This window comes from Camponotus floridanus, unplaced genomic scaffold (genome assembly GCF_003227725.1).
Source record: "Camponotus floridanus strain SB8 unplaced genomic scaffold, Cflo_v7.5 scaffold59, whole genome shotgun sequence".
NCBI lineage: Eukaryota > Metazoa > Arthropoda > Insecta > Hymenoptera > Formicidae > Camponotus > Camponotus floridanus.
In genome coordinates, this window is record NW_020229758.1 from 1,178,572 (window position 1) to 1,193,240 (window position 14,669).

Genomic DNA, 14,669 nt, shown 5'->3' on the forward strand with positions numbered 1-14,669 from the left:
ATCGTTTCATCATTAAAAATACATTAATGGAAAGCCAATTGATTCGTAAAATTTTCGAGGCGAGAATGGATGAAAAACCAATTGATATATAAATAACGATTTTGCGCAGTGTCCCAAATTTAAATCACGTACACTAACTTTCAAATTAAATTGTTCAAAGAATTTATAGATAATAAGTGACTCAATATTACAAATACTTCGTATATCTGTAATTAGTATCATTAGTCGCAATTTAAAGAACAATTTTAATTTATCGTCAAAAACATTTAAAGAGAATAGAATGTTCTTCCGTAATTTTAATTTAATTTTAATTAATTACTTTGTTAATCACCTAAGTTTCTTTTGCACAAAGACGGAAATTTCACTTTCTTATGCAAATTGAATTTCTTACGTAATCAAAAGTAAAAGTATAATGAATGATGTAATGCATATTTTTGATGAAATAATTTTATATTTTTCACATTTTCGCGCACATACATTCTCCATTGAGTATCACAGATATTTAGGATTACAACAAGTATTGAAATATGATTGCATATTTTATTGCATCCGAAACTGTGAAAATATCATAAAAGCAAACATATTATACAAACATTGATCTATTTATAAATTTTTAGAATTTATTCTTCAACTTTTCCATCTAAATAGATCATTTAATAATTTTGCATAGTGCATCCTTAATGTATTATAAAGCTTTTTATATTTAATGATATATAGCTTTTTATATTTGATGATAATATCTAATTTTGTCGCAATTTAGTTGTTATTGACAAATCAACAAAATATAATCAAAAAGCGGCAATTAAAATACTTTGCAAAAATGTAAAATTATTATTATTAGCGATTAATAAAAGTCGCTGCATATACAATAGAAATTTTCGTTATATATGACTTGCATTAGTTTTTGCATTACATATATATTACACGTTTATTATATGAATATAATAAATCGCGCATTCTGAGAGATAATAATATATAATAATTTGTACATTTTATAATAAGTCATAATTATCTTATCATAAAAAAGAGGCTAATTGTGATAAGTGATTGATGAGATTAGATGACAATTATATAGCATTCATTATCGATCTTTAATAATCTTTAAGAATATAATTATAACATCTTCTTGTCAAGAATTTGATTTACATAATCCAACAGGAAAATATAATTTGATTATATCATTGAATTTGTATATAATTTGAAAAATCTTCGAAATTTAAAAATTATTACTTAAAATTTGATATAATAACACTATATAATTTTAAGATAATTTTATATTTATTATGTATAAATTTTTAAAAAATATATATAATTTTATATTAAAATTTAATAAGTTTTAAAGTAAGATAATCTTGCATAAAATAAAGTAACAATTTTTTTATCTAAAAATATAATGTTCCTATTGATGTATCTATATTTATATCTATTTTGAAAAATCAAATTTTACCTGCTTGATTTTTGATTGACGAGTTAAAGATAATAAAAAATGATAAAATTTTTCTATTACAATATATATTACTATTCTTCTTTTTACAATAATTAAATATGTTCGGATTCAATTGTACAAAAATATATTACATGTTTCTTGAACTCTTCAATTTATGTTTCAAAAATTACAAAAGAGAATTAAATTTAGAAATAAAAAATTTAAAAATAACCTCTTGATTGCTTTAAAATATATAAATATATCTCGAAATGGTTTCTAGAATAATAATAATTATCATTTACATATATAATAGGCAGAGAAGTTGCTAGATGAAATTCTTTTTTGTGATTTAGTATTAAATATTAACATTATTCGGTTTTCTGTTAACTTTTTTTGTAGAAAATAATAATTTTTAATATTTTAAAAATAATTTCAATATTTTAAATATATTTAAAAAATTAAAATAATTCATCTATTTTTACTATAATATATAGCTACATATATTTGATAAATTGCCACTATTATTAGATTTTCCTTTATTGCATCTTAGTATATTATTTACACACATTGCATCATAAAGATGGTTTAGTGTATTTGAAGATTGTTTTAATTATGTTTGTATATGAAGATTGTTTTAAATATATTATATCACGATTTTTAACATTTGAATAAAATATTAATATTCATTTCATACTTTGACGAATGTAGAAATAAACAACTTTTTTAGTTTAATATTTACATCTTAGTATTGACTTTTTGAACTACACCTATTATTGATTGATACTTGTTGGATCCATAGCTATACTAGTTAAGATAGGCACTTTTATGTTCTTATAGACTACACGTTAATTGTTTCTCTCATCAATTATACATTAATAAGACATTGATACAGTCTTATCTCTGCTATGAAAATTTCTCAAATTAAAAAAGGAAGCCTGAATATAATTTGAATGGAAGTAAAGCAAAAAATTTAATAAAAAAAGTATAAACTCTCTATTATTATATCAATGGCACAAAAGAGAAAACTATATGTCGTTTCTATTCCTAATATCGCCATCGTATTTTGATAGTAACACCTGATTATCTTCACTCCGCAATTTTTGTCGAATGTAAACAAAAATTCCAATGAAGAATATTAAAACTCCAATGCCTGCTATTCCAAAACATGTTACAGTACCCAATGTTGGAAGAATCAAAAGTATTTTAACTTGATTCGCATAACTGGCAGTTAGATCAGCCTCTTGAATAAACCATAACATTGGAATATATGTCTTGTTTATATTTTCAAACATACTGAAAAATAAAAAATGAATTGTATAACATATTTATAGATTATTTATAGAAAGAGTATATATATGATTCAAATATTTTTTTCATTTAATTATTATTATATCTTTTAATAATATAAATTTTTTTATTATTCAAAACATTATTTTAATAGAAAACATTATTAAAATTTAATATCTTAAATAAAACACAATTTTTTTCTGTTGTATTTAGTAATTAATAGTATAAAGAAATATGATATTCCAATGTTTCACAATTTCATTGACTTTCAAGTAATTCTTTCCTTTATTTATATAAAAAAGTGTAATATTAACTATATTATTACTTACCTCATGTGTTGTATTGGTTCTATTAATAAATTTAGTTGCAATTTTGCTTGAACTTGTATTGGGATGCCTGTAGTCTATAAAATTTATGTCACATATAATATCTATGCAACACAATACACTTATATAATATTGAGAAGAATAATGTTTTATGTAAGATACATACCGGTTCTATGACTATTGATATTTGGTGTTTTTCTGGGTTGGGCAACAGTCCCGATATAGCATTCTTGTAACTTGGATCTGCCAGGTAAAAATGTGGCATACTAACGAATGCTGGCGCTCCATATTTACAGGATGAAATATTTAAGGTTCCGCTAGGTCCACAATCTCCATTGGGACAATAACATTGTCTTGACGGTACCTTTTCGCCATTATCGAGCATTTTATCATCTCCAATATATTTGTTTCCGGTTACACTTTGAAATGTTGTTGTATTTGCATATGATAATTTCAAAACTCTAAACAATATGCAAATTTTATTACTTTTCAAATACAAATTATAAATTTTATTATTATACATTTTTTTTAAATTTTTATGTCTATAATCTATTTATTAAAAAAAAAAGCTAATTTTTGGCAATCGTTAACATTATTTATATAAATGTGTTAAATGTAAATAAAATTTTTTTGTACAGAATAAAATTAATATGTAATCTAATTCATTCAAAATTTAACATATTAATACTTTTAAACTTAAAAATCACATTAAAATAAAAGAACAATATTATTTAAATTAAAATATCAATTAAAATTTAATATTTAATTTAAAGCATTCTTTATATTGACAACTTTACAACTTAAATATTTTTATATTTTAAATGATATTTATATTTATATTGATATGTAATTTCACTACATACGTGCAAATATCAGGAATAAAGAGCGATACGGTATTATTATTTGGTAAGGGTGGCCAAAGATCGCCATTTGATCCATCAATTATACCGCATGAACTCTCGTAATAATCTGTTCTATTTTTGAAATTCCATTGTTTGTTTAATCCCTTATTATATAAATTTGTTGATCCAGTAAGCATATTGAATGTGCCATCGTAACTTTCCGAACCATTTCTCTATGAAAGAAAAATTCTCATTTAAAACTGTTGTATTGAATTTGATATTCAATTTATTATACTTACTCCATAAAACCATCCAAACTTTGAAAAAGGCATATTAGTTGTTTTCATCTTTTTTGCAATTTCCAATAATGTATCATTATATCCTTCAAATAACAGTTCATTTACACTTTTAGTTAATGTTAATTTTTCTCCTAGACGCATCATTAATGAGTTGATCATCTTACGTATTAATATAGATTTATGTTTTACGGAAAATCCGACTGTCTAAAATTGAACAGTGTAACGTAATAAAATTATGCAATAAAATTATGCAATAACAGATAAATAATTATATCTTACTGCAACTATTGGATTTAGATTGGTTATTTTATCAGTCAGACTCCCATTGGACAATGATTCTTCAAAAAACCATACTTTCTTTCTTTGAAATGTGATAGTTCCATTGTCATTCCATACTTGATTTACTTTATAATCAATTTCTCTGTAAAGAAAAAAAAACATATATGTATAATTTATTGTATATTATAAAACTGATTGAATGTTATAAAACCTATGGAAATAATAACCGAAAAACATAAGGCCCCATTTCTACAAAATGTGGTGTTACATTTGATGATGCATTAAATTCATGCGGATTTGTCCAATTAAACATATAAAATTTAAAATACATTGGTATAGGAGTTTCCTTCCACATATCATTACTTATAGATGATGGTGATAATGTTAATATCTGTAAAAGAATATGTGGTTTATTAAACATAATAACACTTATATATACACTGATTAGATAAAATTTTTCTTCTTCAGCACACCTTTGTGATTGCCCAATCGTATATGACTGTGATCCAAAGTGATCCTGTGATTATGCCAAGAAGTGCGATTATTGTACCGACAATTGAAATAATTAAAACCTTTTTATTGGTTTTCTCCATTTTTGCTGAAATTATAGGTCTGAAAGTCATAAATAAATAATAATTGTTAGTTCTCTCTTTACTTTTATGAAAACTTCCTGTTAGTAAGATTGAGTCAATAATTGTTTTAACATATTTTCTATTAAAGAAAAGCACTTAGAAAATTATTTAGATTAATAAAATTATTTAAATTATTTGCAATATATAAAAATTTTATTCAGATTCATAAAATAAATATCTTGTAAATACATTTTAATATAAATAAAGAGATAAAATATTGATAAGGTAATAATATTTTAGAAATGTCTTCTATAAATATAAAAAAGAATTTTGTATAAAAATTCATTTCAGAAAGTTAGTTGTGGAACATGATTGATTTTTATAGACAAAAAAGAACTGGCCAAATTATTGCGTCAAACATATTTTTGATATACAAACTTAAATTTTGGACTTGTTTGATTTTTCATGTATTACAATCAATTATTATTACTATTAAGACACAAAGAAAGATATCTTTTACAAACCAAACATAGTATAATTATAGAGAAAAGTAATAGTTATGTGCCCATTCATTCATGAAACAGTGAGTGTATGTTTGACAGAGATAAAAGTAGTCTGATGAAATAGCATGTATCAGTTGATCAAGGTAAACAAAAGTTTTTTTGTGAAATAACTGCATGTAATATGCTGGATAATAATTAAGATAGCTGTAATCAGGTAGAAATTAATTTTTTTAAATTCTGACTCGCATGTCCTTATTTTAACTATAGAAATCGGAAATTCTCTTAAACCTTTTATATTAACCTTTGTTTTGGTACTTATAGAATATCTTAAAATATCATCATAATTCGTGTATCACCGTATATCATATAATACATATTAATCAAGCAAATATAATTTATTTTTATATAAATCTCTCAATCTTCAAAATAACATTCATAAAATTAGGATGATATAAAATTGAACATATGGTGTACACTAACCTATCTTACCTATATTTATCGTGTTATGTCGACACTCGAATAATTAAAAGCAATGGAAAGTTATCTTGTGTTAAAACCGAGGTGAAATTTATGGTACACATTGATCGTGATAGATTGCAACTTTTTCACGGCTATACATGCAAATTTTATAATGCAAACATCACGCACAACGGAAGACGTACGGATTACTGAAATCTGTTTTTCTTTTTGTTCCACCATATATGTTACACTTTCTACACGAGAGAAGAATGTAAAGTATCATAGAGAGTTTAATTATTAATAAGATTAATTTCTCTTTGTAAATGAATAATATGTATAATAATATATGTAATTAGATTTTGTAGAGATAAAAAGATGTACATAAAAAAATTAGAATCATACATTTAAAAGTTATAATTATATATAAGTTCTCCAGATAGCACAGAGAATTTAAAAAGAATTCACTTTTATGTTACAAGATCTGAATTCATTTTCAGATGCAAAAAGAATTCTTTTACGTAAAAGAATTCTTTTTGCATTTGAAAATGAATTCAGATTTTGTAACATAAAAGTGAATTCTTTTTAAATTCTCTGTGCTATCTAGAATTATATATTCAATATAGTTCATTAGATTGTAAATAGAAATTTCAATTTAAAGAATAGATCTAAAATAAATACATATTGTCTTTTGGAAAAATAAATTATGAATAAAAAAAAGGAAGTAAATTTTAATATTAATTATTAATATAAATCTGTGATTATAATAGAATTTTTAGGAATTTTTCAATTGAAGCAAATTTTCTAATTTTATAATCGTATCAATGTATCATAAATTTGAATATTGAGAATTTTTTAAATTTATATTTTGTTCTTTTATATAGATTTGATGATTGTATCGATTATATGTGATACCGATTATATGTGATAAGAAAACAAACAATATGTCACCCCATTGGAGAATAATAGCCTTTGATAAAAAATATATACTATAATTATAATACTGTTATTGTATTATACTAACATTTTTGTTATTTTATTATATTTGACGTTATATAATATGCACCTACTTGATGTTATATAATATGCACTTTTTATATGCAAAAACATTAATTATTTCACGAGAAGTATGACGTCTAAGTGACTTGCTCATTGTTCTAAAGATTAATTTAAATAAATGATTATGTAATTACTTCGCTCATTTTAACATGAGTGATTTAAGTAAGAGCCTTACAAAAATAATTTAAGCATAACAATACATACAGATTAAAGAACAGATTTATACAAATATATATGTATCAAAGATCTTGAGTGCTATTTTCCCAACGAGATCGAATGATATTTTAAAATTATAAAAAGCATCACATATATTAGAAAGCAAAAATAATTAGTTTTAGTTCATTATATGATAAAAATGTTATATATTTCATGATATTTAATTTTTAATTTTTTCGTCGAAATTATATAAATTTTCAAGGAATAAAATATATATTTAAATTAAGGAAAATATTGAATTTTGTTTGAAGGAAATATTTTCAGCATTTTGGAATTAAAAATCGGTGGACAAACATTAAAATATTTTCGGTATGATTTTGAAATATTTTGAATATATATTCTCACCGTACAGATGTCTGTGAACTATCCTGTGAAATAGTTTGTGAAGTAGACTCTCTGCCTGTTTTGGGCTCATCTGGGATTGAAGGATAGATTGCTTCAACCATTTTCCTTTTTTTGTATTTTAAAATTGTTTAACGACACAAAGAAAATAATAACGGCAAGCCGTTTTTTTCTCTCAAAGAATCACTCAATGTTCTTTAGATCGCGAATTCTTTTTATTTTTATATTAAATGTAACAACGAATTGTCTTTATTTTTATATTAAATGTAACAGCGAGAGTTTTAATATTTGCAGTAGAATCTCTGACACGTTGGAAACATATAACATTTGCATGTATCTTTTTATGACATGAACACCTATGTATGTTGGAGTTAATTTTATTGACAGAAAAAAAAAGAGAGAGAGAAAAAGAAACTAACAACTGCACAAAGTCTAGTCATTACCACGACAAAGGTGATAATACAAATAACATATTATATTCGATTTCAAATGTTTTAGCCTGATAAAATAAGAATATATTGTACAAAATAATCTTTCTTATTCTTATCAAACTAAGATAAGATCCATTTAAAGCAAATGTGCAAGATATTTATTCGATTCTTGATATAGATTGAAGATGTGAAAATATTTCATAATTTGTTTAAATAGCTAGAGAATTTGTTTTTATAGCTATATCAATAGGTTTCTCTAATTTTTCTATATCAAATTGTAAACAACGATACCTTTTTATCTATATCTAAAAAATTATTTCATAAGAATTATTTCATAAAAAATTATTTCATCTTTTGTGTTTATTATTCATAAAAATAAACTCATTTCAAGATAATACAAATTATTATCTACTAACACTTATGCAATTAAATCATAAAAGACATGTTATTTTTGACAATCTTTAAATAAATTTAAATTTTTCTAAAAATTTATATTTATAAAAATTTTTCCTTTTGCATGATATTCTTTAACACAAAATTTTGTTTCAACATCTTGTAATTACTTAAATTATTTTCGCCTCTTTTTAAATATTAGATTCTTTCTAGATGCAGAATATTGAACTTTTTAAAGCATATATGCTTTTGAACAAAAAATATTGAAAATAAGGATTAAAAAAGTAGTCGATTCAAAAGCGTGAAAATGTTTTCCCTAATTTTTTGTCAATTTTTAAATTAATTTGAAAATTTTCTTATGATATGATTTTTCTATATTGTATGAATTATTGATAAAATAGCTTGTAAAATGTGTTACTTCAGCGCATGAATTAGAACAAATTAGAATAAATTAGACCAAGATTTTACAATAAGTGAGGAGTCAAAATATTAGTGCCATATGTACCAATGTCATATGTTTTTAGTACGCATGTTATGATCTTTTTGTGTAAATCTATACCATACTTTACATCAGCAGACGATGCATTATCTGCTAATATAGCCATCTCGACAGCATCAACCATGTCAGTAATTAATTATAAGTTCCCAGGACAAATAAAGATGTGCGATGACGAGAGAACGACAAATTGTGATACATATACACTTTGCGAATAAGATTTCATTAATAATCCGAAGAATTAATGACTAATCATTCGGCGGAATAAATTTATTGAGATTGCGAGGAAAAAATGAATCTTTTCATGATCATATTACAAACATACTTATCGCAGCTCAAAGTTCACAATTTCTTCCTGCGACGTGAGCAATATTCGTATGCTAACAGATCACTCGAAATATAGATAAAAAAGTGCATGCGACAAAAAGTTTTAATTGGATGGAAAGCATATTTCCTTTTGAGGACATAATCTAGTCAGCAATGCAATTATTCGCAATGACACAAACCAAATTTTAAAAACAGTTCCTACTTTAGAAATTATCAGTGGTGTAATGGTAGTTGAGAAAATAAAAATCAGAAATTTAAATGACTCTGGATATACATAAACATTTCGTTAAAATTTATTTGACTTGCAGCAAAAAATAACGTGAATTCTTTCCAAGATGATATTTCGCTTCTTAGGAAGAATATTCGGCAATTTAATTCAATTTAAATAACAGATTTGGCAACAAATTAAGACTGTTAAAAATTTCACTTACTAAAAAAATTTTATCTTTATTGCTATTTTTATTGCTACTTTTATTGACGAGTCAGACTAGTGAATATTTATATATGATTTTACCAGTGGCATTACGTCATTATTATCGTCGTTTCTATTTATAACAAAGTTATAACCAATATTAGATATTGCATGAACAATCAACATCACGAAATACAAATTCGTCTTTACTCTATATAATTTTTTGTATATTTGATTGACATATATTTTCTTATCAACTTTAAGTTTATCTTCGTATCTCATTGCTCATCTCTGGAAAAACACAATAAATTCAAATGCATTGAAAATAATTTATTTATGTACGTTAAAAACAATTTCTCGAAATTGCTTATTATTATTTCTTGAAAGAAACGGTTATTTAACATATATACCAGGAAAATATATAAAAAAACAGTTTAGAGATAAATCTATATTAATTATTTGTGTTATAATTTCATTACATTATTATATTTATTAATTTTATGTATACCGCAAAAAAATATGTTAGCGTGATTGTTCAATATGTTTCGCGTATAGCATGAATATGCGTAAGATAGAAATGCAATTTTTAAAGCGCGAAGTGAAAGTGAGAAACGAAGAGAAAATCTTTTCCGGTGATTGTATATAACGTACCATTGCGATTCAAGCAAATATAAAAGAAAGTTATCACGCATCCGGCTACAACAAGATACCATTTGCAGACAAACCATTTATATACAAGATACCATTTACAATTTGTTCGGAATTTCAAAGGCAAAATATTGACATCGAGAATGAAATATATTGCAATAACATGATCGTGAAAATAATAAAAATAGTTAAAATGATTGGATAAATTTACTTCTTCACAAATTACTTAATTTCACACATTATGAAGAAGATTCTTTCTTATATTATATAAATCTTGTATTTCTGATCATCAAAATAATTGGACAAATATTTTTTCACAAATTACTTAATTTCACACATTATAAAGGGAAATCTTTCTTGTATAATAAATCTTTATATAAATCATTATATAAATCTTGTATATCTTTATAAAAAATGCAGATTAGCTCAAAATTAAAGATTAAATTTGTCCCTTTATAAAAATGAATAAATAATGTAATATAATAATTCATGTATAAAACAGTCAGAGCTGTTTTCATTGGATTCTTTTATTATGATTCATGCCGATATTAAAGCGATTAAAATGCTTTATTATGGCAGTGCATAATTATAAATGCACATTTGACAAGTTTTTTATCCATAGCAAAAAAACGCGTTATAATTAAATTGAATCGATAAATTTGAATCAATAAATAGACTCGATGCAAAACTCGCAATTATAATTTCAACATGTTCGATGACATAATCAAAAATTCTCGATACAATCATAATATCACAGTCGCGTATATCGTTTTATTAGCGATGATGATTATCTCATCTCGACATAAAATCGATATTAACAAACGGATAAGGAGTCCGATAAAAAATTCGAAATGAATCGTGAAGATCAATAATAACAAAAGGAGAAAGCGATCTTTTTTTTCTTTACGCACCTGTTCGAGAGTAATCCTTAAATGCAACTTCTCTGCGCTTGACGTTGCACGGATACTACGACGAATTGTGTTCAACTCGCGCTGCGATATGTATCCAAATGTAACGCGCGAATGCGCGCGAGTTTCCGCGCCAACTACGTCGCTTATGGAGTCATGGACTCGCACGTTGCAGCAATACGTATTTTTCTACGTACGTGTACAATCACTACGCGATATTATATATCGGTGCGATAAACTTTCGAAAACGCAGAGGAAAGATTCATCAAAGTTTTAACATGTTTGACAGATGTTCGACGTGACTCATCCAAGTCATGCTAAAATCATACAGCCTGTGCGATGAGTATTCTGTCTGTTCTGAGAAGTCATGTGATCCAGTAGTGGATCTATTGTATACAAACACTGAATATATTTTCGAATATAATTCATTTATTTTATTTTCAAATAATGAATGGCCTGAATAGTCAACTGCTTATTTTCTGTATGGCAGTCAAAGTGTGTTAATAAATATATATAAGAAATTTTAAAATAAATAAGGTAGAATTATAATTAAATCGGAATTACATATAACGAGATGAAAAGACGATTTATTTAACACAGACGAAATCGTCATAATTAAAACAATCACTCTGTGATTTCGGTATCGATTAATAATTACTATAACTACATATAAGTATATAAAGTGCTAACAAAAGATCCATATGCTTCACACTGTAATCGATGTAACATGTTCAGTTCTATGGAATTATACATTGTTGTAACTTTAAAAAGGCAGAGAAATTGGACCCGTGGTAACAATACAAATACTCAAAACTAAACTGCACACTCGATATCACATATTGGACGGATTAAAAGACATATAAATACTATATATAAATAAGAGATGTACGATTTAAATTATTACTGAAGTATTCGTACTGTTCATGTCCTCTCGTAATTGCGTTCGATCTCGTACTCTCGCACACATTAAACTATACTCTAATACACCGATTCGAATATTCATCTCAGAAATTTCGTTTTTCATCTTTGTGATCGTCTTCTTTATATTAATAAGTGGAGCTGCAAGAATATTTTAAAGCAAAATTAAGATACATACCAAGATAATGTTGGAGTCACATTTAAATTTGCACCTACTTCCATCAGTCATACTGGATCCTCTTTCATCCATTTCTCTTTTCAGATGTTCTAGTTCTTCCACTAATTTATTAAGAACTCTTGTTCGTTCTGTAACACCACCGCTAACATCTCTATATTGTTCTTTAATTTTTGATAGTTCTTCCTAAAATTAATTATAATTTATACATTATTTATTAATTATAATTTATAATTTATATATTGTAATTAATTTATATATATCAATATATGTGTGTATATGTGTAATATAATGATTATTAAACAAATAGTATATTAAAAAAATTCACCTGTAAAGAACGATATTCTATCAAGGGAGGTTCGAGCTGTTTATTAAGATAAGTTTCTCTAGTTTTTATTTTGTCTAACGTATTTCCAATATCAGTATAAATTTTATTTAAGTTAGTCTTTGTACCGCTTAGATCGGCCGCAATATTTGTACGCAATTGTTTCATTTGCTCGAGATGTGCTCTCCAATCTCTTGAATCTATATAATAAATTATTATGTGTAAAATCTTCCAATTAATAAATAGTGACACTTGAAATAAAAACTCAATTTTGTACTGTAAGGACATTTAATACCTGTCTTAATAGTCACTTTCAAGCGAGGTAGAACTTTTTCCAACTCTAACTGCCACTCATCTCTATTAGTGTTAGATTCTAAAATATTGTCTGGTTTTTGTGTTTCATTCTGAAAAATAGAAAAATCATTAACATAAACATAATATTCTCCATACAATAAGATTATTCACAACACTTCTATTTAGGAATAGAATTTTGCTTACCGTATGTTGACTGTATAATTTTGTTATATCATCTATATGTAAAATATCTTGTTCATCATCATCATCATACTCAGCCATCATTTCCTCTTCTACTTTTTCTAAAATTAATTCCGCATCATCATCTTCAATATCTGGTTCTGGTGTAGGCTCGTCAGGTGGAATGTTTACCCTATTAATATTTTTACATATTTCAATAGTTTATTCAATTGTTTTATTAAAATTATAATAAAAACATATCACTTTACTTTTTCCATTTAAACTTTTCCACTTTTAAAGCATTGTCGGCTAAATTATCCAACACATAAACCGCATGTTCTCCAATACCCTGTTTAAGTTTATTAGGTGGGAATTCTACAGGTACATCAATTTCCCTGAGAAAATCCAAGATTAAAGCTATTGTGGAATTAGGATCATCAGATTCTTGCGGCATCTCAAAATTTTTCCCAGCTTTTCTAATCAACCATGCAGCCAGGCATGTAAATGTATAAAATTGTTCACCCGGATTCGTTGGGATCACAAAGTAGTGTCTAAAAATTAATGCATCAAATATTAAATATGAAATATATATTTATAACATATCATATCTTACCTGTTTATTGGTTTCATTCTCAACTCTTGAACAAATTCTGCATCATAATTTAATAACTTTAATTTCTCTAACAAGTCCTCCATTCTCATATTTATGACATATGAGGCTGATGGGGCAAGCTCATCTTCTACGATAATTTTTTGAGTATCTCTGAACATATTGCTATATACTTATGTTTTCAGTATATATATAATATATATATATAGTACTTTGTATGTATTAAATCTGAAAAGAAATTATTATGAGATATTCTTTAGATTGAGATGTCAAATTATATTTTAAAATGTTTAATTCAGTCAAATTAAACTGTTTAATTGTGTAGGCTAAAAGAAAGGTAAAATTGTTATATTTTTTAAAATTAAATATATATATTAATATTAATAATCCAAATTAATATTAATTATATAATCACACAATAATATTAATAATCTAAAAATGCAAAACATATATACTCACTAAATAATTGCAAAGCAACTTCTTTGCACAATCTAATATTTACTTTTAAATTCCGGTAAATTATGTTATAAAATGCCGACATACCATACCATTATTTATGCCATAATGTCAATTCCGTGAATTCAAACATACGCGCATGCTAAAAAATTCAATCAATTGTCATAACATAATCCGTCAATCACTGGATTCGTTATCAGATTAAGCTAGGTTAAGATTAAGTTAGGTTTATGCATTGACAGGCACTGTCGCAGCACTGTCGAAGCTGCGGTCAGGAAGACGCTTTGGATGCTTTGAAACATCATTCTATCTTTGTTCTACATTCCATGAGAATAAAAATAGAATGATGTTTCAAAGCATCTAGAGCGTCATCCCGACCGCAGCCTAAATCGGCAATTGCGAGAATCACTTTTCTTATATCATCTATTTTAATTTTAATTTTTAATATTTTTAATTTCTCACTATGTTAACTGTTTGTACGTACCTAAG

The 14,669-nt window shown here is 25.4% G+C and overlaps 2 protein-coding genes across 7 annotated transcripts; both read right to left on the minus strand.

The window, feature by feature from the left end:
• Positions 1 to 1,912: 1,912 nt before the first annotated feature.
• Positions 1,913 to 11,583, minus strand: LOC105258910 (protein croquemort). 6 transcript variants are annotated; one of them, XM_011270491.3, is made up of 9 exons: positions 11,226 to 11,583; positions 4,933 to 5,071; positions 4,687 to 4,850; positions 4,460 to 4,601; positions 4,181 to 4,384; positions 3,903 to 4,114; positions 3,206 to 3,500; positions 3,043 to 3,116; positions 1,913 to 2,719 (listed from the first exon to the last, which is right to left on the minus strand). In XM_011270491.3, the coding sequence occupies exons 2-9, from the start codon at positions 5,050 to 5,052 to the stop codon at positions 2,452 to 2,454; spliced, it is 1,479 nt and encodes a 492-aa protein (XP_011268793.1). In that variant the 5' UTR covers positions 5,053 to 5,071; positions 11,226 to 11,583; the 3' UTR covers positions 1,913 to 2,451. The 6 variants fall into 6 exon arrangements, with proteins under 6 accessions (XP_011268793.1, XP_011268791.1, XP_011268792.1 ...); XM_011270489.3 differs by lacking the exon at positions 11,226 to 11,583 and adding an exon at positions 8,996 to 9,140; XM_011270490.3 differs by lacking the exon at positions 11,226 to 11,583 and adding an exon at positions 9,001 to 9,064.
• Positions 11,584 to 11,789: 206 nt separating this feature from the next.
• LOC105258912 (intraflagellar transport protein 57 homolog) lies at positions 11,790 to 14,438 on the minus strand. Its single transcript, XM_011270495.3, has 8 exons — positions 14,184 to 14,438; positions 13,728 to 13,952; positions 13,384 to 13,665; positions 13,139 to 13,307; positions 12,936 to 13,044; positions 12,644 to 12,840; positions 12,357 to 12,501; positions 11,790 to 12,281 (listed from the first exon to the last, which is right to left on the minus strand). Exons 2-8 carry the CDS (start codon positions 13,883 to 13,885, stop codon positions 12,115 to 12,117), a joined length of 1,227 nt encoding a protein of 408 aa, XP_011268797.1. The 5' UTR covers positions 13,886 to 13,952; positions 14,184 to 14,438; the 3' UTR covers positions 11,790 to 12,114.
• Positions 14,439 to 14,669: the final 231 nt, after the last annotated feature.

Excerpts from the sequence above, each read along its gene's own strand:
- LOC105258910 (XM_011270488.3), bottom strand. The coding sequence starts at position 7,711 with ATGGTTGAAGCAATCTATCCTTCAATCCCAGATGAGCCCAAAACAGGC. Across the intron at positions 5,072-7,610 it reads AGTTCACAGACATCTGTACG|ACCTATAATTTCAGCAAAAA; the intron begins GTGAGAATATAT and ends TATGACTTTCAG. Across the intron at positions 4,385-4,459 it reads ATCTAAATCCAATAGTTGCA|ACAGTCGGATTTTCCGTAAA; the intron begins GTAAGATATAAT and ends GTTCAATTTTAG.
- LOC105258912 (XM_011270495.3), bottom strand. The coding sequence starts at position 13,885 with ATGTTCAGAGATACTCAAAAAATTATCGTAGAAGATGAGCTTGCCCCA. Across the intron at positions 13,045-13,138 it reads AATTATACAGTCAACATACG|AATGAAACACAAAAACCAGA; the intron begins GTAAGCAAAATT and ends TCTATTTTTCAG. Across the intron at positions 12,841-12,935 it reads GAAAGTGACTATTAAGACAG|ATTCAAGAGATTGGAGAGCA; the intron begins GTATTAAATGTC and ends TTTATTATATAG.